We start from the raw sequence: 25,826 nt of genomic DNA, 5'->3' as shown, positions 1-25,826 counted from the left end.
CTCAGTAAACATCTTTTGAATGAATGAATGATTAGCTTGCAGCTTGCAGATCACTTTCACATCTGAGGACTCATTTGAGCCTCAAAACTCTGCTGGTAATTAAATCCTCCCAGTAACCCAGCAGGACCCTATGGGGCCTTCCCAGGACAGGGCCCCACCCCCCGCCCTGCCATATCCTCTGCTGTAGCTCCTCTCTGAAGTACCCAGATAATAGTATCTGATGCATATTTCCTAAGTTTTTCAGATGCTAAAATCCCCCACCAAATGGAAGAAATTAATTAGTTGTTGATCATGAGCCCCCAGACCTATTGGTGCCCAAAGATTGTTAAGGTTAACTCCCTGTTACCTCACCATCAACCAGTCAGAGAATTGTGGGTGACCTGATCACATACCCTGCAACCCCCCTCCCCCTCATCTGGCCTTTAAAAATGCTTTGCTGAAACCCTTAGAGGGAATTCAGGGGTTTTTGTGCACGAGCCACTCATTCTCCTTCCTTGGCCCTGCAATAAACCTTCTTCTGCTCCAAAAAAAAAAAAAAACTCTGCTGGTTTTTTTCAGATAAGAAAACAAGCCCAGAGAGACTAAATCGCTAGCCTAAGATCACACAGCTTGTTCCACAGTGGGTCTCATGCCCTCCTCTTCTGTCCTTAAACCCTCAAGTGCATCTGATCTGACCACACTGGTGCCAATCTCTCCAAGGCCCAGGCCCCACCTGCCTCCCCAAACTCATAGCCCGGCTTGCTGGGGACCACATTTACAGGCTCAGTACACAGGATGCTTCCCCCCACCACCACCCAGAGGAGCATTTGTACACTTTCACTCAAATGAACTCATATCTGGTTTCTAGGGACCATGTGACAGAGACATCAGCTTCCAAGGCCAGATTCTAACCCCAAGACCCTCCTCCCAAATACAGGAAGGACACTGATACGCTGCCCACCCCCAGGCTTCTGTGAAAACACATTATCACCACAACTGGACATTCTGTAAGGAATGAGGGAGGAGGTGCGGGCAGCAGGGAGCGGAGAGAGACACTGCAAAACAAGAAGAGGTCCTCCTTGTTCTTTCTTACCAATCAGAGGCTGAAATGTGAGGTCACAAGTACAACTTAATAACTGCTTCTAGCCTCCTGCTGAGAAATTTCTTTTGGGCCTGAGCCCCAGGAACAGCTACAGCAGCTAGTTTATCTCTGTCTCATCCATCACACTGAATTGTGTATCTGCTCACGACGGCTCCTTTTTTGCACAGGCTACTGGGAAACCCGAGGGCAGCAAATCCTGGTTTTCAGGTCTTCAGACTCCAGGACCTATACCAGAGACCCCCTGGGGCCCTGGTTCTCTGACTCGCAGGTGGCAAATTGTGGGATTTCTTGGCCTCCATAACCACATGACTCAATCAGTGTTAGCTTTTACCATTCCTAAGGGCTGGTAATGGTTTTCCAAAGTGTTGCCTCTTTTGACACGTAACTTTGTATGAATACCAGAACCTGGTAGTATCATGATTTCCCATTCTTACATGAGAAAACAGGTTCAGAGGGATGGCAGCCTGTCCAAGGTTGCACAGCATGGGTACCCCCTGCTACGCCTGAGCCCAGGTCTTCCCACTCACTGGAGGACTCATCTCCCCTCCTGTACCCCCTCCTCCCCCCTCCTCAGGCTCCCAGAAGCCCCCAGAGGTTCCACATGATGGGACCATCAGAGGCCATGAAATCACCAGCTTGCTCTTGGTCTGTTCCTTAATCCACAGCTCTCGTGCTGGGAGGAAGGAGGACTTAGAACAGCAACCAAATCAGCAACAGCAGTGGAAGCAGGTGGGGAGGCGTGGGGGAGGTCGCGATGCAGAGAGAGGCTGGGGCCCCGCCCCGGCCCCTGGAACTGAGCCTTTGGCCCCACACCTGCCCCCGTGACCTGAATATGAAGCATCGAGGGACTCATAAACTGGCCCCCAATATGGCAGCTGCAGGACGGAGCGAGCAGGAGTGGGGGTGAGGGTAGGTTTCTAAAGACAGAGGAACAGATGCAGAATTCGGAGACGCCGACCCGCGGAGGAGATGCCCGGTCCTTCTCCCCTGCCGGCCCTGATGGCAAACTCCAACATGGGAAGAGAATTTTGAGTCTTAACCCCAACCCCACCCCGGGCCCCAAATGTCTAGTCTCCCTGTGCTGGCCACAGCCATCCCAGAAGCACAAGGGAGGGGCAGCTGGACTCAGCCCGCACCGGAGGGGGCTTTGTCCTCGGGCCCCATGAACCGCTCCTAAGTAGGTCCTGCCATGGGTGCAGTTTTACATCTGGGTGATACTTTGTGAATAAACTAAACCTGCCTCAGGCCCGCAAGCTGCATGAGGGCAGGAACCATGTGTAGTTTTGCTCACAAGGATGAACCCAGGCCCTAACCCTCAAAGTGAAGGGGCTGAGGGAGGAGGCCGAGGGAGGGAAAAACCATGTATCCATGTATGCTCCCCAGTGCTTGACATTTTAGAGGTATCGGGAGAGAGACAGAGGGAGAGGGAGAGACAGACAGAGACAGAGACAGAAAGACAGAGAGGCAGAGAGAGAGTGGGAGACAGAGAGGGAGACGGGGAGAGAGAGAGAGAGAGAGAGAGAGAGAGAGGGAGGCAGGAGGTGATCTGTGTGTGCGCGATGGTCACACACATCCTGCGCCCCTGGGTGGCACTGTGAGCTGGGATTAGGAAGAAACAATGGCACACGCTACCCAAGAACCCCCGCTGAATCCAAGCAACCTCAGCCTCCTTAAGATTCCACTCACCCCGTAGAGCTGCCTCTCTGATTTGCTTTCAGACGTTAATGCGCTGGGGAACCACTAATTTGATTCTACCTTCGGCTCACCTGATCTGCACAGTAATTGCTTTCCCTGGCACAAGCTATGGAGACCTCTGCAAGCTTCCAGACTCGCATTCCCTTCTGCTGTGAGACGTACGTAGAGTAAAACCCGCAATGTGACACCCAGGTGGCAAATTAATCTCCAAAACTGCTGTCTGTCGTCAAGGCAGCCTCTCACCCCACTCTGCCTCCCAGGAGTGATCTGGTTTGGAGGAGACAATGCATCACAGTGGAGGGGAGATGGGCTAAGCATCCAGAAACCTGGGATACTGGTCCAGATCTACCACGTGACCTTGTGACCTTGGGCAAGGCAGTATCTCGCTCTGGGCCTCAGTTTTCCCATCTGTAAAATGTGAGAGTTGAACCAGAAGCTCCGTTGGGACGAGGCATGGCACGGGTGGGAGGAAGGTGGAATGTGAAGTCCCTCAAGTTCAAATCCCTGCTCTGCCATTTATTGTCTTAGCAACTCTGGGAAAGCTACTAAATGTTTCATAGCCTCAGATTCTTCTTGTGTAAGATGGAGGTGATAACAATACCTGACTGCCCTTCCCACATTCACCCTTCCCTTCCTGTCTGCTTTCTGTACTGCAGCCAACATGAGCTTTTTAGAACACAAATCTGATCACAGCATCTCCCTCCTTAAAAGCTTCCAAAGGCTCTACAGTGTCCTTGGGAAAGACAGACTCCTTAATCTGGCAGACGCTTAGTCCAACCTCTAACCAGCTCCACTCACTTGGTTCTCCCATTCCAGCCACACTGGCTGCTTTCCTCCTTACCGAGCTCCCTTCTGCCACAGGCCCTTTGCGCATTCTGTTTGCATTCATGGAGTACTCTTCTACCTTTTCAACCAAATACACCATTCTTCAACCTCATTCAAGCCTCACTGTTCCTTGCTTCCCTTCCTCACTCCTGACTACATCCAGAGCCTCAGTAAAGACTCTTACAGCCTCATTCATCTCTCTTTTGTAGCTACTGCCACAGCTGTAAATTTACATCTGCATGATTGATTGTTTGATGACAAAACTAAGTCCACTACAGGCCTGCAATCTCCATGAGGGCAGAGACCATGTTGCTTAACATCTAACACAGTGCCTGTAGAAAAAGTCTTCATGAACATAATAAAATCCAACAATGCCAACATTTATTAAGCAATTTCTACATGCCAGGCACCTCCCAAAAGCTCTAAGAATTAGGTTTTATTATTTTTCTCATTTAACAAAAGAGAAGACTGAATAACAGAGAGGTTAGGTAACTTGCCCAATATCACACAGCTAGTGAGTGGTCAAATCATGTAAGTCTGGTTACTGGCAAACTACTTAAAACCTTTCACTCAATAAATGAAGCAGGGGACAGGGGACAGGTCTTTAAGCAAGGAGGCTGGTACTTCTTAAGCATTTAATAATAATAATAATTGCTAACAGACAGTGAGTTTTTATGATACGTTCAATATTATTCTGAGGATTTTTCATAAATTAACTCATGCTCCCAGTGACCCTCAGTGGTGGAGGGGGGAGCACTACCATTATCCTCATTTAACAGATGAGGAAACTGAGACTCAGAAAGATTGACTGGCTTGCCCATGGTCACCTGGCTTATGGGTGGTAGAGACTTGGTCCACCTAATTCCAGAGTCTGGGAAAACTCAGTCTGTGATTCTCAGGGAGGACAGATTCCCCACCAAGCCTCAGATTTCTACATTCAGTTCTGGTAAGAAGGCCTGAGCTCCTTCTGGCACTGAGCCTACCCAGCTAGACAGGATATGGAAGGAGCTGTCCCCTGGAGGCCACAAAGCCACCCGCTGCTCCAGGGTCTCGGCTGAAGAGGCTACACAGCAACGTCATGGACAGCTGGGCAGTGACTCACGGGGCAGCCAGGGAAGAGGAAGCCAGCAGGGGCTAAAAAAAGACGTAGGACCACACATTATACAAAGGTGCATCATCAACCATGACCACCAGCACCAGGGCAAGCCCCGCTTCCACTCCACACGCTCCTCAAGCTGCCCTGGAGTCCATCTGGGATCCTCTCAGAGTCTCATTTGAACTGGATTTCACCACTGTGCCATAGCTGTTCAGAGCACAGGCTCTGGACCCCAAATGCCAACTCTACCCCTTAGTAGCTATGGCATCTCGGACTGGTCACTGAACCTGTCTGAGCCTCAGTTTCCTCCCCCAATAAAATGGGGATAAGAAACACCCACCTCACAAGAACAGTGTGAAGATTAAATGAGCTAACGTGTGTGAAAGGCCCCATGCAGTACCTGGCTCAGCAACTGTTAGTTCCCCGAGTGGATGAAATGCAGGGGGTGGCAGAGGGGAGAAGACAGGCGTGTAGTACAATTTGCCTGGAGCACCCACTCTTTTGGATTCATATTTTAACCATGCCTGAGACCTTCACACCAATTCGTTGTTAATCCATATAGCATCCCACTTCCAGAACAGGATGATAATAACAAGAATAATAAAGATAAAGGATAACAGTTGTTAAGTATGTACCAGGTACGAGACACTGGGGAAAACACGTTGCACCCACCATATTATTATTTTAATATTACTTTGATCTTCATAAACATTCCATAAGGCAGTCCAGAGCCAGACTGCCCCGGTTCAAATGTGACCCAAACACTTGCTAGCTGTGTCGCCTTAGTCAAATTCTTGAATTTACTTCCTAATTGACTTCCTAACCTGTAAAATGGGAACAATAATAATAATAGCACCTATTTCATATAGTTGTGGTGAGGATTCAAACAGTTAATATATGATGGCGGAGATATCTAGCACTCTACCAAAAATTGATGCCCCTCTAACAGTACAGAATTGTGGCTGGGAGTGGCTGCCTTGCCAGAGACCATAATTCCCAGCCTCTGATATCTAGTTGAGGCCACATGACTCAATTCTGGTGTCTGGAATGTGGAAGCAATTAATATACCCACATCCCAGACTCTCCTATAAAAACATCCCCATCCTCCACACTGTTGACCCCAATCAAGGAAGCTCCTGGGAGTCACGTGTTCCAGAGGGCAGACCCTCCATCAGATTCCATGGAACACAGCGCCTCCCTCCCCTACCTTCAACGGGACTCAACAGGAATGAGAAAACAACTTTTATTGTGTTTAGCCACTAAGATGCTAGGGTTTATCTGATGCCACAGCTTGCATTACCCTGACTAATAAAGAAATTGACACCGTGAGTGGGCTCCTTACGTATGTGGCATTGGCTTAGAAGTCAGATGGTGGGTTATGATGTTGGAGGCTGGAAAACTGGAGCACCATGTTATACAGCAATAAAAGGTTTGCTTAAACTGTCACCTATCACAACTTAGAAGGCAGAACTCATGTCTACTGAGCCTGTAAGTGCTAGAGGAAAAAGGACTGAAAAATAATGGTAGGAGAGTTTGCTGCTCGTTCCTGGCTGAGTTTAGCAAGGTATTAGGGAAAGAGAGGATCTCAGGCATGAATTAGTCAGTTTGCAAGTAAAACTGGAAAGGAATAGTGTAGACATGAAGAAGACGATATTCCTAGATCCCAAACAATAAGAGTAAAGATTGAGCAGACTTCTAAGTGAAATAAATATCAGATGAAGTGTATAAGCTTCCCACCACATAAGCCTGATGGCCTCAAGGTAGCCGTCATTAAGTTGAGTGAGAAATTGAGGTATGGGGTTAAGAAAGCCAAGAAATAATCCAGGCTTGAGAATTAGGTCTAGGAAATAACTTTGACTGCTGGCACACTAGCCGTCATAGATGAAAATCCTACTAAGGTGTTGTGGGAATTGTTCTGGCAAAATCTATAAGCTTGGATTTTAAAAACCTTTTACTGTTAAAGCATTAAAACAATCCTTGGGCCCCTTGAAGTTCAAGGGCAGGAACTAGGTTACACCAGATTTAGAGCCTCAAGGAGGTCATATTCCCCAAGACCTATTTCAAGTGTGGCCGAGAGGAATAATGGACAAAGAAAATCCTGCCACAGGGCAGAGCCACGACCATGGAGGACAGTGAACCAGGAAACTGCTTCCAGAGAGCAGAATCAGGGCTTAAGCAAGGAGCCTCAGCCACTTCCAGGTCATGGCCACACAGTGTCTGCTTGGCAAGGTTTCATAACTCCTAAGGGCCGGTGACTTCTGTGCGTCTTCCACTGTTGCCTTTTCCTAAGGGGTTATCCTCCAATATGGTATATGGGCACAGAGGGGAAGATAATGAGTCTCTTTTAGCTCATGGGTCTCTGAACCATAAGAAGCCATATTCAATCCCATGGACAGGACAGGAATTCACCCAAAGATCTTGCACTTTAAGTTGGAAGCACTGATTGGCCAGAACATGAATATCCTCCCTCAGGGGAAGGGAAGCATGTTTTGTGTGTGAGAAGAAGGAGGCACATAGATATCTGGTGGCCAAGGGGGCCAGTGACACATCTGGCCAATGGTATATGGGCATAGTGATGAAGGTTCCTTTCAGGCTTAGCCCATAACACCTTTCTTAAGATCCTCCATACTCTCCTTCTTTCTCTACCTACGGGCTGGATAAGTGTCCAAGGAAGGCCCTAAAGTCCACATATGGAAGGTAAAGAAAGCACTCCCTCCATCAGTCGTGGTACTTAAATGACCCTCCAGCACCCTCCCACCACACTCCTCCCACAATCAGACTTTAGTGAGTAAGAAAGGACCTTCTATTGTGTTAAGTTCCTAAGATTTGGGGCTTGCCTTCTATAATAGCTAATGTAACGACAACAATTATAACATATAGCACTCTTCGAAAAGTGCCTGGCACATAATAAGCACTATACAAGTGTAGCTATTATTATTATAATACTCATTTTACAGACAGGGAAACTGCAAGTTATGGGTGTGTCTGACTCCAAAGTCAATTACTATTTTATATTTACCTCTCAGTAAATGATAATCAGACCCATTTTATAGGTAAGTTTGGTGCCTGGCTCAAGGTCACAAATAATAACAGACCCAGAATTAGAGGCCTTTCTTCTATTCAAAGGCCATTAGCCACCCCGCCCCTGACCCCAGATCTCCAGGTTGGTCCACCATTGTTTATTTTGTTGTTATTTTTATGGTGTGTTTCAGGAAACATTCTACTTACAAATGCCCCAGCACTGAACTGGCAAATCTGAATAGAAAACCAAATAACCCTCCACTGACCTGAATTCCAAGTTTTAATTTACATTAAGCTAGTTAATTAAAAACATGCTCTGTGAGCACAGACACTGACATGGCTGGCTGCTGAGATAGCTTTTGCAGTTCTTTGTAAAAAGCTGGGTTTCTTCTGTGATGTTTTTGTCCAGCACAGCAACACTGTACCATGGAACAGTGGAACCAGCTCCGGGGATGTGGATGGGGTGATGGGCGGGGCCGGGGGGGCAGGCAGCAAAACTGCTGAGTAAGCATTTAGTTTATGAGCAAAAGACCTGAACACCAACTTACCCACCAAACCAGTGCTGGTGCGGCGAGGGCTCATGTTAATTAAAATTTATAAAGTGACTGGGGATCCCAGCAATGAAAGAGACTATTCCAAATCACCTTATTATTATTATCACCAGCCTGAATAATCTGTTTTTTAAGGAAGAGCCATTATTATCGAGTGCCTACTATGTGACAGTGGTTTTCACATATCTGATCTGATTTAATGCTTTTAATCACCCTATGTGGTAGGTTTGGGTTTTCTTCCTTTTTCATGTCTTTTTTTGTTTTGTAATCCTTACTGTGCAGATGAGAAAAACAAATTCAGCAAAATTAAGTCACTTGCTAGAAAGTGGCAGAGCCGAAATTTGAGGCTAGATCTCTCTAAGTGTAAAGCCCTTCTCCCTTTCATCACACCACACTGCCTCTTGCAGTCTTCCCTTCAAATTCTTTCTGCATTTAAAACAAAATTTCATCCAAGGATGCCTATGGCTTTTTTATGTTTCCTTTTTTTACTGAAGTGTAATTTGCAATACAGCGAAACACACATATCTTAACGTTACAATGCAATGCATTTTGACAAATGCAAGTACCCCTGAACCCACATCCCTATAGATAGAAGAGACATTGCTATCACCCCATGTGTCCCATGTGATCCGTTTCCTGATTCCTCGAGCCATAGCAGCAGCAAATTAGAAAGGCGGACAGGTGCAGAGATGGCAGTAAGAATGGGCAACCAAGGTAAAAAGACTTGAAAAGATGATTCAAGGAACTCATAATTCAATAGTTTCTTTCAGGATATCATTGTACAATATTACACAATAGATTGCTCAACTCAACAGGCATCTAATAAGCTCCAACTGTGTACCAGGCCCTCTCAGACTTGACAGAGGATATAAAAACGTGAAATCCAGTACTGCCCAGTTCAGTTTAATAGGAACATATGGTGTGTTAGAACAGAAGGACTGTCAGGCTATCAAGGGCCTTGGTCAACTGAGTAGGTAATGAAGGGCAGGGAGGATGGCCTGAAGGCAGGGAACTCATCTGTCACTAAAGAGAAAAACAGTTAAGTTGCCTGTGCCTCAGTTTCCTCCTCTGTATCATGGGGATAATAGCAGTACTTTTTCAAGGGAATGTTGAAGAGTAAATGGGTCAATATATAGAGTAGTGTTGGATGCATGTTAGCTGTTATTAGCTTGTACGTCAGTACTTGAGCAGCCCCTAGATTTAGTAGCTGCTCAATAAATATTGATGAACAAATGAATTCACGAATGAATAAGTGAGGCTACTGAGTTAAAGGGGGGAAAAGGTTATGTAAAGCATGGGCTCCTTAATAAAGCTTGCATATCAGAAAGAATGTCATGCAAAGTAGTTGAAGAAATAGGTTTGATGTTTAATGTATGTTTCAGATACCTAAGAAATTAACTGTTCATTTCTTACTGCTTCCTGCCATTTTTAACAAGCCCAAGGAAAAGAGATGAAGAGATCACAATGAAATTACAGTATATCTCATACCAGGAGATGGCGAAGGGGCCCTGAAACCTACGAGTTAAGCTCTGTGGTGTGGGAAATGCTGTGATGGCAGCAAACCCTAACCACCACACATTCACCCTGCCCCAAACCAGCTCTGCGGTCTTCTCCTTCCTCAAATTATACTTATTCCAAAAAGGATAAACACAAAATCTGTCTTTAAAAGATGTTAAAGATCATAAAAGTAAAACCAATTTGAAAAAATGCAGAGGCTACTAACAAAAACAGACAGAGCTACAAGCGGACCTGGGGGTGTATCACAGATCTAGGCCCTTATTTTATAGATGAGGAGACTGAGACCCAGAGAAGGAAAGTGAGTTATGACCCGCAGTCATAACTTCAAGAGAACGGCCAAGGCAGAGTTGGACCAGGGCACCCAGCATCCCAAACTGGAGCCCAAAGGGGAATGCTCCTTCTTCCCAAAGGACACACAGGAGTGGGAGGAGATTCCAGCAGGTAAGGTTCTGGGGGGCCAGTAGATTGTAATGGGGAGGTAAGAACAGGGGTGGTGGGCGCATGCAGAGGGAAGAAAATTACGCCTCTCTGCACTTTTTATTGGGGTAGGGCTTCAAACAAAGAACTGTCCAGTCCAAAGCTCCTGGGTTTTGCAGATGAATCCGACTCCTCCTCCGGAAGAAGCACACACAAAGACCAATGCCTTCTCCCAGGTGTTTCCATTTCATCAGGAGTTTACGGGTGGAGGTGGGCAGGCACGGGGAGCCTCACAGGCACCCTCCCTTTAGAGCTTTAGCCCTCTACTGGCAGCAGAGGGGGAAGGGCTCTGCCAAGGAGGCCAGAGGAGTCTTGGCGATCAAACGCAGAAGTCGCCATCCTGCCCCCACCACACGAGCACGCGCGCGCGCGCGCGCGCACACACACACACACACACACACACACACACACACACACACACACAAGCTTTGCTTCTTCCTTCCCCTCCCCCAACGATGACCAAAGCCAGGTGAGGGGATTGACAACTGGAGGTTCTGTTTCCGAAGGGCTTCTGCGGGAGCTGCTTGCCTCTGCGCACACTCACAGGCACACTTACATACACACGCACGGACGCGCGCACACAGACTCTCACAAATACGCACACACTCCTATGCACACACTTGGCACCCACAAGAGGCCGGGCCACGCCCGCCGCATCTCTGCTGCAGCCCCGGGGAAACGACAGGCAGCAACATGAATGAAATCTGCCCAGAAAGACTGCATTTCAGCTCCAACCACGCAACCTCCAGCCAAACCGCCGAATATGCAACAAAGTTTTATTTCGCTTTTGGAGTCTCCAGTTACGCTTCTACCATTTCCTGTGGAAAACTGAAGCTTTGAAGTGTCTAGCTCCGGCTTTCGCAGACACGCAGGACCGCCAGCTGGAGCTCTCCAAAACAAGAGCCCCGGGCCCCACCCCTCCGCCACCAGAACTGCAGGTTCAAACCCACCCAGCTCCGGCCTTCTAAACAAGGGGTGCGGAAAGGAATGACAGAAGCTGCTGGAAACGACCTCTTAAACTGACAGTCCCTTCGGAGCCCCGCCCCACTCCCATCTTGACCGGGTCCCTTGTGGCGCTCCTTAAGCCAAGTGGTGACGCCTGCACCTCCTAGCCAACCGACAGAGGCAAGAGGTCGGAATCTGGGGGGTCAGCCCATTGCGCAGCAGCCACCAGCTGTGAGCTCTGGCCCTCAAAAACTGCCCCGGAAAAAACTCGGGACCTATAAGCCTTCCCGCTTATAGGTCCCACCTCTCCCTGACTGTTTCTAGGCCGAGCGAGCTCTCAAACATTCTGCCTTTACGGCCGCAGGGCCCTGCCTTCCTGCGCTCACCGACGGTGTCCCCGAGAGCTCGGGGAAGTATGCTAACTGGGCGGCGAGGGCGGAATGCGCCTCCTCCTGAGTTCCAAGGAGCCAAACTCCTGCGCCCGGGTATGTGGCATCTTCAAGGTCAAAAATAAATTTAAATAAATAAAATGTTTAAAATAAAAAAACAACAACAACGAAACACAGGGCTCTGGCAGAAATATGTACTAGGCGCAAATGATCGCACACCTGTGCCTCCAAAGTGATGCTGGGTTCTTCCCACCGCCTGCCTGAGGCAGCCGCTGTCCCGCCCCGAATCCGGGGCGGAACCGCGCCCTCTCGGACTTGGGACCCTACCATCGGCGTAAAGTACGCGGATCCCGAAAGCAGGAGGGACCAGGAATGTTTCTAGCCGCCTCCAGCTCGGCGGTTCCCTCGGAGGCTTAAGACTGCAGCGGGCAGCCGGAAGGGCGCGGGAGGGGGCCGGGAGGCAAACTTACGACGAGAGTTGGCCCGATTGGGTGGGAGGGGGCAGCACCCGCGCAGCCACTTACCGCTGGCGTTCTTCCCGCAGATGAGGTGCTGGTAGGGCTGCAGCAGCCCCCAGATCTCGGAGTCGTTGTTGACCGTGTGCTCCAGCGTCTCCACGGTGAACTTGGGCGCCTCGTGGAGCGCGTGGTGGTGGTGATGGTGGTGGTTGGCGGCGGCTGCCGGTGGGGCTGCGGCGGCGGCGGCGGCAGCGGCGGCCGGCGGGGCGCAACAGCTGCTGCCCCCGCTGGCGCTGCTGGCTGCGCTGCAGGCGCCGCCGCTAGCCGCTCCCCCTCCCGGCGCCTCCCGCTCCTTATCCGCCACGGGGGCTGCTCCGGGGCCCGAGCCCTGACCCGGGCCGGAGCTGGAGCTGGAGCCCGGGCCCGGGCCGCTGCAGCTCCTGGGCAGCCCGGAGGCCACGACCCGCGCGTAGATGTCCCGGAAAAGGCTCTCCATGCAGGCCGTCAGGTAGATGGCTGCGTGCTCGTGGATGCGCAGCGCCACGCGGCTGTCCACCATCCAGCGGTACACGCGGCCCACGGAGAAGGTGAGGCCGCAGCGCGCCGATTTGCCGCGGCCCAGGCGGTCGCCACCGGCACTGCTCATGTTGTAGAGGGACAGCGCGGCCAGCGCGGCCGCCGTGCAGTGAGCCGCTAGGCCCCAGGACAGCACGATCTCCATGGCGCTCTGGATCTCGTACTTGGTGCACTTAGCGAAGCGCAGGCTCAGGCGCTGCGCCTCTTTGGCGATGCGTACCAGCGCCCGGCTCACCAGCGTCGACAGCTTGGCCAGCGCGTCTTTGGGTAGGCCGCCGGGGGGCACCGAGCCTGCCCGGGGATCCCGCGAGCGCAGTAGCAGCGCCTCCAGCTCCTGGAGGGTCCAGGGGACCTCGTCGAGGTCCGGCAGCAGCCGCGAGCAATGCTGGCCGGCGCAGTCCAGCCCCTCGGAGTCTTCCACCAGGGCAGTGTTGACAGTGTCAAAGCTGTTGTGCCGGCTGTGCATGGAGTCAGCTAGAGGCGGCCAGCAGCTCCCGCCATACGGGGACGCCGGGTGCGAGTCGGAACAGCACAGGGACAAGTTGGAGGAGCGCACCGAGTCCGCCGCGCCACCATAACCCGAGTCCAGCGTCAGATCCTCCAGCGTCCGAACCACGGGTTTCTTACCTCTCCTGGCCATCGCTGCGCCACTTCATGCTGCGGCCGCCGGGGAGCCGAGGGGAAGCAGCAGCGAGGAAAAGCGGGCGCCGGGGCGCAGGAAGAACCGAGTCCGCGCTGCCTCGGCTCACTTTTCCACCAGACGCTACTACCTACTGTTACTACTTTCGGATGCCTCCCCAAGCCGTCGCCGCTGCAATACGCAGGGCAGAGCAGAGAGTCATCTTCCAGAGCCCGGGCCGGAGCTGGGACACGCTGAGGAGTGAGCCAGGCCGGGGGTGAAGCTCACGCCGGACTCGTCCCTTTCTTCCAAAATAAAATAAAACTGTCTGACCCGCTCCCCACCGAGCCGGGCTGGGCGCAGAAACCACTGGGCGCCGGCCTCGGTGTTCGTAGGACGGAAATCGACCCAGATGCCCGCGGCAGCACCTCTGCCGGCAGCTGGCTCTCGGCTCTCGGCTCCCCGGCTCCCGGTTCCCGGCCCGGGGTTCGCTCGGCGCTCGCCTGCCCGGCACTGAAGCGCAGCAACGACCGCGACAGCTGCAAACCCTACAAAACCCCGCAAGCCCCGGGCAGCCCGAGGGGGCGGGCGTATGTAAAGCAGGGCCGGCGGAGAGCCAATGGGATTGGAGGATGCTAATTACCTCTTTTTTTATTCCTCAGCTCCACGCAGCCCCGCCCCTCATACACGCCCCCGGCCCGTGACCGAGGCTCCATGAAGTGGGGAGCCAGGGCCTGAGAATTGGGGGACCTGTGGGAGCGTAGAGACGCAGATGCTACCCCACCCCTCCTCTGCTGTCCCTGCCCTTGAGCCTTCGGCTTTGATACCAGAACTGGAGAATGGTAGGTTGGGCATGTGACCCACCCACCCACCCACCCACCGAGTTGTGCTCCCCCCAGCGGTTTACAAAGTGTCTGCCTGGGGTCGCTTTCTGCCCCTGCGTTTCGGATTTCACTTTCCTTTTTCTTTCTCTAGTACACAAAGCATATTTTTTCTCCCTCTCCAGCCTCCCTCACCTTCGGGTCCCCAAACCAATTAATACGGTCCTCTTTCAGTCCCAGTTTGCCCCAGAGCGGAGGGAACTAAGAAACCAGGCAAGCAGAGGGATCAGGGAAGTGGACATCACTGGAAGGCTGAGTCTCTGGACGTTAGCCGTCTGCCACCAGCACTCATTAACTACGTTCCTTCAGTAGCAAGGAGGACGCTGAGCCCATCCTTCAAATGCCTGGGGGTACACTGGAGGGAAGGCTTATGTCCCACTTTGACGTTCTGGTGGGTAATGGTCCAGAGAGCTCAGCTTTAAAAAGGATAAATTTGCACAGAGGAGAGGTTTCTTTTTTGAATAAAGAATGGTATATATGCATGACTTAGTTGCATTTATGTCCAGTGGCGTTGTCTTATTTATTTGTCCCCATCCACCAGGGCAGAAACCATATCTTATTCACCTGGGGATCACCAGCTCCCACTGTCTCTGCCTGTAGGCGACTCTCCTCTGAGTTTCCAGCTTAGAAGTGCCATTCTACAAGAAGGTAGCCCATATCCTTCATGTTAAAAAACAAAATTCAACTGAGTAAATTTTAAAGCTCTTTATTGGCTTTATTCAACAATTCACGAATCTGGCAGTATCCAATCTAGCAGATAGAAGGGAGCTTGGAGGAGCTGTACAAAATGAAAGACTTTTCATAGACACAATGGAGAAGGAACAAGGAATTTATACTAGGTTAAAAAGCAGGTTGCTTATTGCAAGGTTACTTTCCTCTAGGAGGTGGCAGGGGTCTATAAGGCAGATTACCTAACTACTGCTGATCAGGTGATTCCTGATTGACTAGTTTAAGATTCCATTTCTGGGAGAGCCAAAACTGTAATTAAGTGTCTCAGTTTGGTGAAGTGGAGCTTAGCATAAGTGACTCCATTTGGGGCCTGGTACTTGTTAACACTCAATACTGTCCTGGGTGTTTCAGCTGCCTCCACCACTTCCGAGGCTGTTGATTTCTGGCCCCTTGTAACACTAGGTTACTACAGTCTGCTTACTTGTTAGATTCCACACTGAACTAGGGGTTCCCCATGAATAGGCCTGACACAGAGTAGTCAGTCAGTAAATATCTGTCGTAAATGCATGAAAGGAAAGAAGGACATGATTTTGAACTGTTGGTTTGATGTTCAACAGTGGATTTTGCCAGATAACCCAGGAGATTGTCTGATGTTTCTCATCTCTGTCAGCCCAAATCCACCATCACCCATCCCTTCACCCCAGTATACTACCATCACCCTGTAGCTATCATCCTAATGCATATGCTCATCACCTCTCTCTATTGACTATTATAATATTCTACCAACTGGTCTCCTCTCCTGCCTCTTCCTTCTCCAAACTATCCAGCCCGAGAATCTTCCAAAAGCCCAATTCTCACCTTGTCATTTCTCTCTTGAAAAAAATTCAAAAGTTCCCATTTGCCTTCCAAATAAATAAAGTTTATACTGATTAGTGGCCTTCAGGATCTCCACCCTTTGTTCCCAGACTTTTTCCATAACATTCCAAACCTTTTAAAAGGGATTGTGATGGTTAATTTTATGTGTCAATTTGAATGGGCCACAGGTGCCCAGATTAAACATGGTTTCTGGGTATGTCTGTGAGGGTGTCTCCAGGTGGGATTAGGATTTGAATCAATGGACTCAGTAAATTGCTCTCCCAAATGTGGTTGAGCATCATCCAATCTGCGAGGGACTGAATAAAACAAAAGGTGGAGGCAGGAAGAATTCATCACTCCCCACCCCCCATCACGGACTGAACTGGGACATCTCATCTTCTCCAGCCCTCAGACTAGAATTTACATCACCTGCTCCCCTGGTTCTCAGGTCTTTGGCCTTGGACTGAATTATACCAGCAGCTTTCCTGGGCCTCCAGCTTGCAGACATCAGATCGTGAGACTTCTCATTCTCCATAATTATATGAACCAATTCCTCATAATAAGTCTTTTTCTATATGTATTTTTCATATACCATCGAATACAAGGATACACAGTCTTTAATGATCTGAACCCTGCTTCCCCCTCTAGGCTCTCCGTCATCACCCTAGCCTCCTGAACACATATTCACAGTCACATAAACACACAGATGCACTCCCACACAGATACCTGCACACACATGAACACACAGACACACACACGCTTATGTTCTAGCCATACTGAAATCACTTGCTGGTTTTCCAAGTTAACATGTTGTCCCTTGCATCCGATAAGTCTTTGCAGATGTTCTTTCCTTTGCTCACTTTGCTCAAAGACCTTGTCTTCGTCTTCTGAACCTGGCAAACCTCATCCTCTAAGATTCAGCTCCAAGGTTACCGCCACAGTGAAGTTTTCCCTGATGTTGCTTCCTGTCCACCCAGCCCAGACCTGGGAGGGTGTCTCCATCTCTGTTGTTTGGGATTTGTTCCCAGAGCCTTTTCTCTTCTCTGTGTGTTTCCCTGGAGATCTCGTCCACTTGTATGCCTTCAGTTCCCACCTATGTGCCGATGATGCTTGAGTGATGACCACTCAGAGTGTAAGCAGCAAAAGAACCCAAGAAAAGCTCATACACAGGGAAGAAAAGAGACTGAAAGCAATGGGCTTAACATTGATTGATTTACTTTTTTGATGGCACCAGGTCAACTTGGGTTCCATTACTGCCTCTGCCAGTTTTCCAATCATGTATATTCAATCGCTTTTATAGTCTCTTCCTTTGCCTTTGAAATGCATAAATAATCACACCCATCTTTTTGGGTTGCTGGGGGGTTAAATGAGATTTTTCTGTATATAGGATTTAGCACAGTGTTCCACACATGATAATAACCCTATACGTGTCTGTTATTATCTTATACATTTTCCTATTTTCTGTAATAAACACATTTCTTATAGAGTCAGAAACAAATGACAAATGTTACATATAAAATCCAAATGATCCTTCAGGGCTGGGCTGAAATGCCACCTTGTCTAGGAGGCTTGGCCATATCTTAGTAGACATGCTGTTGCCTGTTGTGCTACAGATGTGCAGATGGCTCCTCTCCCCTTTCAGAAGTCACACTCCTTGCAAGCCAGGCCTTGCCCCCAACACAGTTCCAGTACTAATGAGCATGTCCCTTAGTTAGTTTTATGGATAAACCAAAGCATATGTCTGTTTAGTTTACTGAAATAGATCATTAATGATAACGCTAAGTGACTGAGGGCAAGTGAGCCCAAGCACTGAGAATAATAAACACACCAACCATGTGTTCAATATTAGCCCCATACTATGAGAAAATTTGGCATCTGCAAAAAAGTCTGAAGAAAATTCAAATCATCCCAAATTCCATCTTACAGAGATCAGCATTAATGATTTGTGTTTCCTTCAAGTCTTTCTAATTTTTTCCCATCTTTTTCTTTTAACATATATATTTTAACAGAGTTGGAATTATTCTGTAAATCATTTTGCATTTCGACTTTTTCCTTAAGAAGTTTTCTCAAACTTGATACTATAATCATTTCCCCATGCTAGTAAATATTCATCCAAAACATTCTTTTTTGTCACTATGAAATATTCCAACATATGTTTATACCTTAACTGGTGGGTTGATTCCCTATTTGGTTGTTAACTGGTGTAAGTAATGCTGGGATGAACCTCTTTGTACATAAATAACTCTCTTCTTCAAAACTAGAAGTTTTATCTATGTTATCCTTGGAGAAATGCAGATCAACAATAAACATATACTAAAGATTTTTTGAAAACAGAAATAAATTACTGGGGTTATTTTGCCTATCAGATTAGCAAAGATTTATAAAGTCAGTCGTGCTGAATGTGTGTCACAATGGGACATAAATTGGGGCAATCTTTTGGGAGGGCAGTTTGTCAATATGTATCAAAATGTCAGTGTGCACTCCTTGGGACTTCCCAGAAGTCATATCTTCTGATATTATCTAAGGGGATCCTTGTAAATTTTTCAAAAGTATACACAATGTTCTTTGTAATGCTGCTTTAACACAGGACTTTGGGAAACAACCTAAATGTCTTTCAATAAGGCCTGATGAAATGAATTATATTAATTCATACAAGGAAATATTTAGCAGTTGCAAAGAATAATGATGGTGATCTTTATTTCCACAGCATATTGGCGAGTGAAGAAGTTTTTAAAAATAGGTTTTGGAATTGCACATATAATATGATCCCATTTATGTAAAATACTTTATGTAGAGCTAAATATGTATATAAATATGTAAACTTGCCTCAAAGGGTGGAAATAATAGCTATAACTAGTTTGTTGGATTTCTGGTGATTTTTTTTTAAAGGAGCTTTATTGATTCTAGTTCTATCCCTGATGTTTTTTTCTTTTTCTTTTGTTTTCTTATGATCTTTTTTTAACTTTCTTCTTCATACTTCTGAACTTTTTACAATAAATAGGGATTTTTACCAGAGCCAGAAAGCTATTTTCCGAAGAAAATTATATAATTTTCTGCCCATTATTCTGAAGCCTACCTGTCAATCAAAGTATTAATATAATCTTTCGTCCTTCAGCATTCTAGAAACCAAGCAGCAAGCATAGCAACCAACCCGACAACCATAATGTGAGCCGGCCTCATTTAGCTAGGGTCACACGCGTTGAGAGCTTCGTCACGTGCTTTCTATGCGTCTACTGTGCAGGAGCAAACAGGGCCGCTTGGGTTTGAAGCCTGGCTTCACTACTTTCTAGCTATGTAATCCTGAGCAAGTTTCTTAGCCTCTCTGTGCCTCTCCATGCCTCCGTTCTTCATCTTTAATTGGGGATAATAACAATACCTTGACTGGTTGGCTGTGAGGACTAAATGAGATCATTAGAACAGTGTCTGGCCAGCACTGTAAATGCTCAACTAGGGTTGGTTACTTCTATTATGGGTCAGGCACAGTGCTGGTTGTTGGGGGCAATGGGGACTCAGCTTTCCTTCTGGGTCCTGCCCTTGTTGAGCTTTTAGTTGAAAGACAGATGTTAATAAAAGCTGCAAGTGCAATGAATTTCAGGAAAGAGGAAGTTCAAGAATTACACACACAAATTAAACAGATTGTGTATGTTTCACTGCACCATTTCTGAGCAAGCCCCTGGCAAATACCAGCTGTTTCCTGGATGTACAGTCAGTGTGTATAAAGCTCTGCAATGAGCCCTTTGCCATGTGAGTGTCTTTGTGAGTGGAAGACTCTATCACTAGGTAGAAGACTACTGATGAGTCCAACCCAATTTCAATCTGCTCCACATCAGAAAGGGACGTATGTGCCTACTTCTTCTGAACTTTGTCCTGAAAGAAAGAATTACAGAGTCAACATAATGGCTTGCTCATTTGCAGAGCAGATAGGTCACACAACTCAAGGAGCTATAAAGAGGTAACTTTTAAGCAAGGGGTAGAGTTGCACCTCTTAATACAAGGCAGCTCTGAGAGCAGATCCCAGTGCAAGCATGACCCTCATGGCAGTGAGTCTTCGTGTCTTAGGGTCATACATCCTTTGATAAACGGGTAGAGCTGCATGCGTGTGCATAAACATTATTTGTATTCAACTGGTATACAATATCTGGGGTTCACTGACCCCCAAGATTACACCTGTAATTGTCCTAATTGTCAATTAATATGATAATCATTATAAACTCTAACCCTTATTGAGAATGTACTTTGTGCCAGACAACGGTTCTATGCACCGTTCATGTACCTTCCCCACAGAATCCCCACTTTATAGATGAGAAAGTTGAGGTGCAAGGAAGCTGAGCAACTTACCCAAAGTCAAAGAGCTACGAAATGTGGACATAGAATTTTAACCCAGACATTCCAACTCCATTCCATTTCCTGAATCAGTACCACGGGGCTGTGATAGGGGACATTTTGTATGCCAAGGGAGTTCTGAGGAGGGGATCCTAACCCACAGTGGATGAGTCAGAGACGGATTTCTGGAAGAAGTGACACAGATGGTCAGACTTTAAGAACGAGTAGGAACTTACCCACTATGGGAAATATTCCCAAAAAGCAGAAATGGCACATACAAGGGTCCCAGGGCAAAAGAGAACTCAGTTGTTTGGAGGAACTGGCAGAAGGTCAGTGTTGCTGAGCTCAGAGGCAGAAAAAGGGATTTGTAAAATGAGACGGAGAAGGAAGGCACAGGCCAGCGTAAAGTCCCAGAGGGTATTTTACGGAGTTTGGACTTAATCCTGAACCAATTTCAGACCACGGTTGGCCAATATGCCCTGCCTCCCTGAAATCCAAAAATCAGTAGACCTACAAGATTAACTATGAGAAGGAAGGCAGGGCCACAGTCATTCAGAACCAATTCGCCTTACGCCCATAAGAGCCCAGAGATTTTAGGTAAAGCTGTAAATGGCCTTACCCAAGCCAAAGGTTTTCCCTTTTCTCAGCTCCATAAACCCCTTGCCCTTCTTCCTTAGGAGCCAGGTGATACTGTAGGGTCCTGTGTGCAAAGCCCAGTGGCAGCCCTATCTGTGATGGCTCTTGACTTCCAGCTGCAAAACTGGGAAATATAATGCTTACCTCAAACTGTTAGAGTTAGGAGAGTTCATTAACATAAGGTACGTAATATGCCTGGCTTGTCTGTTTGAGAGCAACTGGTCACTCATCACTGAGAAGAGGAAAAGAAAATACACAAACAATCCTGTATCAGTCAGGATATACTAGGTTATGCTTCAGTAACAAGCAGTCCCCAAATCTCAGCAGGCTAAAACAGCAAATGTTTCTTTCTTGCTCAGGCTCCAATGTGCAATGTGGGTCGATAGGGTTGGCTACACTACTTACAGTGTTCACTTAGGGACCCAGGCTGCTGGAAGCACCATCTCAACACACGCTTCCAAAATTGATGAGGCAGGAAAAGGGGTGAGGACATAAGAGTAACACTCTTGACTTTCAAAGTTTTCACCTGGAAGTTACACACACATCACTTCCGCCCATGTTTCATTGACTAACACCATTCATATGACTGCATCTAATTGCAAAAGAACTTGAAAGCATAATCTCACATGTACCCAGAAAGGAAACTGGAATATTTGTGAACAATCATAATGGCTACCACAAATGCAGCTTTTGCTCTACTAGGAGTGTTATTCCATAGGAGGACAGTTTAATTGACAGACTCTGGAGGAGATGCTGATCTTTCCAAGTTCATTATTTGCAAGCAATCTGGTCTGTTAAAATCTGAGAATGTTGGTGACAAGCCCTTAGAGAGCAGTAAGAAAATAGGAAATTGCTTCTCGAGTTTCTGGACCCTCTGATGGCAGTGTTAAATGAGATGGCAAATGAAAACTGCTCCAGAACACTTTCTACCACCCAACCCACTGGGCTCTCAAGGCTTAGCCAAAACTTGACTTCCCTGGGGGGGCCTTAGCTGACCACCAGTACCCCTAGGCTAGGTCAAGTTCCCCTATTATCAGCTCTCATAGCACATTTACTTCTCCTTCAGAGCGTGTGCCCTAATTTTAATTATATATACACCTTACTATTTGCTTAATGTCTTTCATTGCAACTAGACTATATGATCCAGAGGGTGTGGACCTATTTGTCTTGCTCACTTCTGTAAACCACATTACCTATTACATAGTGGGTACTCAAGAAATGCTTATTGGATTGGATGGATAGGTGTCTTAGCACAGAATCTGCCCCCCAAATGATATTACTGTTATTTTTATTTTCTACCTGAAAGTCTCCATCTCCTAACCAGATTATCTGATGGGGGATCTCCAGGCAGTGACTAGAAAAAATGAGCCAGCCCCTTCTCCCCAGTGGCTTACTGGTGCATTAAAGTCCTCTACTAAAATGTAAACTCCTCAAGGAAAGGATCATTGCTATATCCCCAGCAGCTAGGAAAGTGCCTAGTACTTGCTAGGCACTCAATACATGTTTGTTGATTGGATGAATCAATGAATGGGTGGAAACTACACCATAATCCAAGCTAAGCACCTGGAAGAAGGAATTAGAACTCATTTCTTTCGTGTCTTCTCTTTTCAGATCCCACACAAGTGAGCCAATGAGGATTACTGTTGGGATCCTTACTGTTGGGATCCAAGGCCAGGTATCAATCAACTATTCCTTGAGTAATTCTATCTTTCTCCTTGTAGAATTATAAAAATGGAGAGATACAGTGCCTGTCCATTAGGAAATTCTGCTATGGGTGGGGAGTCTAGCCAGGAAACAGAAATACTCTAGGTGTTTCAATCTGAAGGAATCTAATGCAAGGAATCAGTTCCAGAGAGGATGGGAGAGCTGAGGAGCTAAATGGGACAGGAAGGAGACAAGGGGGAAAGTAGCATCAGCAAGAAGCTTCTGCCATGCTCAGGGCTGGAAGGACAGAGAGAAGATGGTGTTACCAGAGCCCAGAAGCCAAGCCGTCTGTTAGGATCTAGAGCTGCAGTGGAGACCAAGCAGGAGAGGTAGCTCCGTGTTGGGAGGGCTGCCCAGCAGGATCTGGGCTCATGGATGAGACACAGCTGCTGCCAGGAACACGACCTGTAGCAGACAGAGAGGAACAGAAAAGCCCCGGGCTCACCCCTCCTTCTGCCCCACATCTCCTGCCAGTGTCTCCCGCTGGCCAAACCCACCAAGAAGTTGGAGGGTGAGGGAGTCCGGGAAAGGTAGTTCCTGTGATACAAACTAGATGGATATGAGCACAAACAAGCAAAGGACCAACTCAGGAAGATAAGATGATATTTCAAGACATGTATCTATTATGGCATGTCCCCGAGTAATACTGCAAACTTTCAGAGGAGGAAGCTTCGATTCTGTCCCCTCTTCATTCCCACTGTTCTTACTCTGGTAGAATTGTTCATCACCTCCTATTGGGATGGTTCCCAAAAGCCCCTCGCTTGGTCTCCCCAGTGACAGTCTCACTTTCCCATCTGGACTACTCTGCTGCCTGGGTCATTTTCCATAAGCAGTTCCCCTCACCATCAGAAGGGAGGAATGCTGGTCCCCGTCCAGTCTTATAAGTTGCCATCTTCCCTGGTTAACTGCCCCTACACTCCCTACAAACTAATTCTGGTTTTCTTAAATACAGTGTCTTTACTCATGCTGTTCCCCCTATTGTACTCCTATGGATCCTTCAAAGCCGATCCCAAATGGTACCACTGTAGTAAGTACTACACTCCTCCTGTCCTCCTGCCCGATAGAACTAGCCTCTCCCTTTGCTTTTGCTTCTTTAAAACATTGACTATGTATCTCCATTACAGCCCTTATCAATAATTCTTAGCCATAATCAATATCACGGTCAGCAGCTCCAGCAGCCTCCTGCTCTTTGTGCAATAGCGTGGTAGTTAAGAGTGTGGACTTGAGCGAAATAAGCCAGACACAGAGAGACAAATACTGTACGATATCACTTATATGTGGAATCTAAACAATACAACAATCTAGTGAATAAAACAGAAAAGAAGCAGACTCACAGATATAGAAAACAAACTAGTGGTTACCAGTGGGGAAAGGGAAGGGGGGAGGGGCAAGATAGGGGTAGGGGGAACAAAAGGGTTGTTATGGGATTATATGAAATCATGTGTGTGAACCTTTTGAAAATTGTAAAGCACTATAAAATTTAAAGAATCGTTCATTCAATTAAAAAAAAGAGAGTGTGGACTTGAGGTCATAAAGACCCACGTTTGAGTACAAGTGGCTGGCCATGTGATTTTAGTAAGTTTTTATTTTTATTTTTTTTTGGCCATGCAGTACAGCTTGCAGGATCTTAGTTCCCCAACCAGGGATTGAACCCGGGCCACAGCAGTGAAAGCACCAAGTCTTAACCACTGGACCGCCAGGGAATCCCCTTTAGTAAGATTTTAATCTCTGAATTTCTATCTGTTAATCTTTTATGTAGGGAAAATCATAATGTCTCAGAACTTCATAGGGTTTTAGCTACGTGAGACAACGCACACTTAACACAGTGTCTGGCATGTGGGAAGGCTCCAATAAATACCAGCTAATCCTAATCTTTCAACAAAAAAATTGAGATCATATTGTATATACTGTTTTGTAAACTACATTTTTCCTTAAAATATATCATTTCTTCCTGTCCTTAAATGTTTTCTTACATTTTTCCAACTTTTTATTTTGAAAAATTTCAAACAGACAGAAATGTTGATAGATAAAATAAACATCCTATCTACCCTTCACCCAGATTCACCATTGCTTTCTCTCTCTGTGAGATATTTATGGATATATATATGATGTGTGTGTGTGTGTGTGTGTGTGTGTGTGTGTGTGTGTGTGTGTGTGTGTGTGTGTATGGTGTGTTATGTTCTTTTTTTCCTGAACCATTTGAAAGTAAGCTGTAAACATCATGGCATTTCAGCATGTATCCTACATTTTCCTACAAAGAGCTGTAGGACCATTACCACACTCAAGAAATGGCACTGATAAAATAACATCATCTAAGTCATATTTCAATTGTTCCCCAAATGCCCTTTTAGTGGGTCTTTATGTCATTTGATGACTACGTAGAATTCTACCTAATGGATGTCCAGTAATTTGTTCAATGAATCTATTGTTAGACCTTTAAGTTCTTTCCAGCATTGCACAATTATATCCAGATCAGAAGAAAAGTCTTTGCAGCAGCTTTTTCTTTATATATTTGACCTCTCATTTCCTTGGGGAAAATGCCTACCATGGAGTTTGGCACAAGGCAATGTAGCATTCTAAGAGCTTAATGCACAGTGCCAAATTGCCCTCCAAGAAGATTGTACCAATTTATACCCCCCAGCAGTGTACAAGAGTGCCTGTCTCACTCCTTTGATACCACTGGCTATTATCATTTTTGTATTTATCAATTTAATACGAGAAATAATAACTAGCATTTATATACCACTCCTGGTGTGCCAGGCACTATTACAATTGTATGATATCAATGAGGAGACTGAGGCAGCAACCCAGGCAGCCTGAATCCAAAGACTGTGCCACTATTTGCTTTATGCTCTTACCTTTCAATATAGAGTCTAACATTTACTTAATCAACCCAGAAGATGAATTTTTTCACTTGTTTGTCTTTTATATCTTTGCCCATAAGAATTCCCTGTTTATGTCATTTCTCTTTTTGGAGTGGGGAGGGAGCATCCTAAGATGTTTGTCTTTTTCCTAATGACTTTTAGGAACCACTTACAGAATAAAAATACTCTCTCTGTCATATACACTGCAGGTAATGCTCCATGGCTTGCCATTTGTATTTATTTATTTGTTTGTTTAGCATAAGATTTTAATTTTCTCACTGTTAAAACTGTCAATTCTTTTTTTTTTTTTTTTTTTTTTTGCGGTACGCGGGCCTCTCACTGCTGTGGCCTCTCCCGTTGCCGAGCACAGGCTCCGGACGTGCAGGCTCAGCGGGCATGGCTCACGGGCCCAACTGCTCTGCAGCATGTGGGATCTTCCCGGACCAGGGCACGAACCCGTGTCCCCTGCATCGGCAGGCAGACTCTCAACCACTGCGCCACCAGGGAAGCCCAAAACTGTCAATTCTTTCATTTAATGTTGGTAAGTTAGAAAAGTCTGCCTTCCTCCCAAGAGGATAAATATTATCCTATCTTACATCTTCACATTTTACTTTTAAATCTTCAACCCATCCCACTTCTCTGT

At 46.9% G+C, this 25,826-nt stretch overlaps 1 protein-coding gene across 2 annotated transcripts in view; it reads right to left on the bottom strand.

Annotated features, from left to right (window-relative positions):
• ABTB3 (ankyrin repeat and BTB domain containing 3) overlaps positions 1-13,272 on the bottom strand; it is a gene marked incomplete at both ends in the record, with an annotated part of 305,359 nt that extends 292,087 nt beyond the window's left edge. For both annotated transcript variants that reach the window (XM_082850526.1, XM_082850527.1), the window contains one exon: positions 12,123-13,272. In XM_082850526.1, coding sequence (XP_082706652.1) covers positions 12,123-13,272 — 1,150 coding nt within the window. The remainder of the gene's footprint in view (positions 1-12,122) is intronic.
• Between the last annotated feature and the right edge of the window lie 12,554 nt (positions 13,273-25,826).

Source organism: Leucopleurus acutus (assembly GCF_964270905.1).
Source record: "Leucopleurus acutus genome assembly, chromosome: 11".
In the NCBI taxonomy this organism is placed as follows: domain Eukaryota; kingdom Metazoa; phylum Chordata; class Mammalia; order Artiodactyla; family Delphinidae; genus Leucopleurus; species Leucopleurus acutus.
This window is presented reverse-complemented; position numbering and strand designations above follow the sequence as displayed.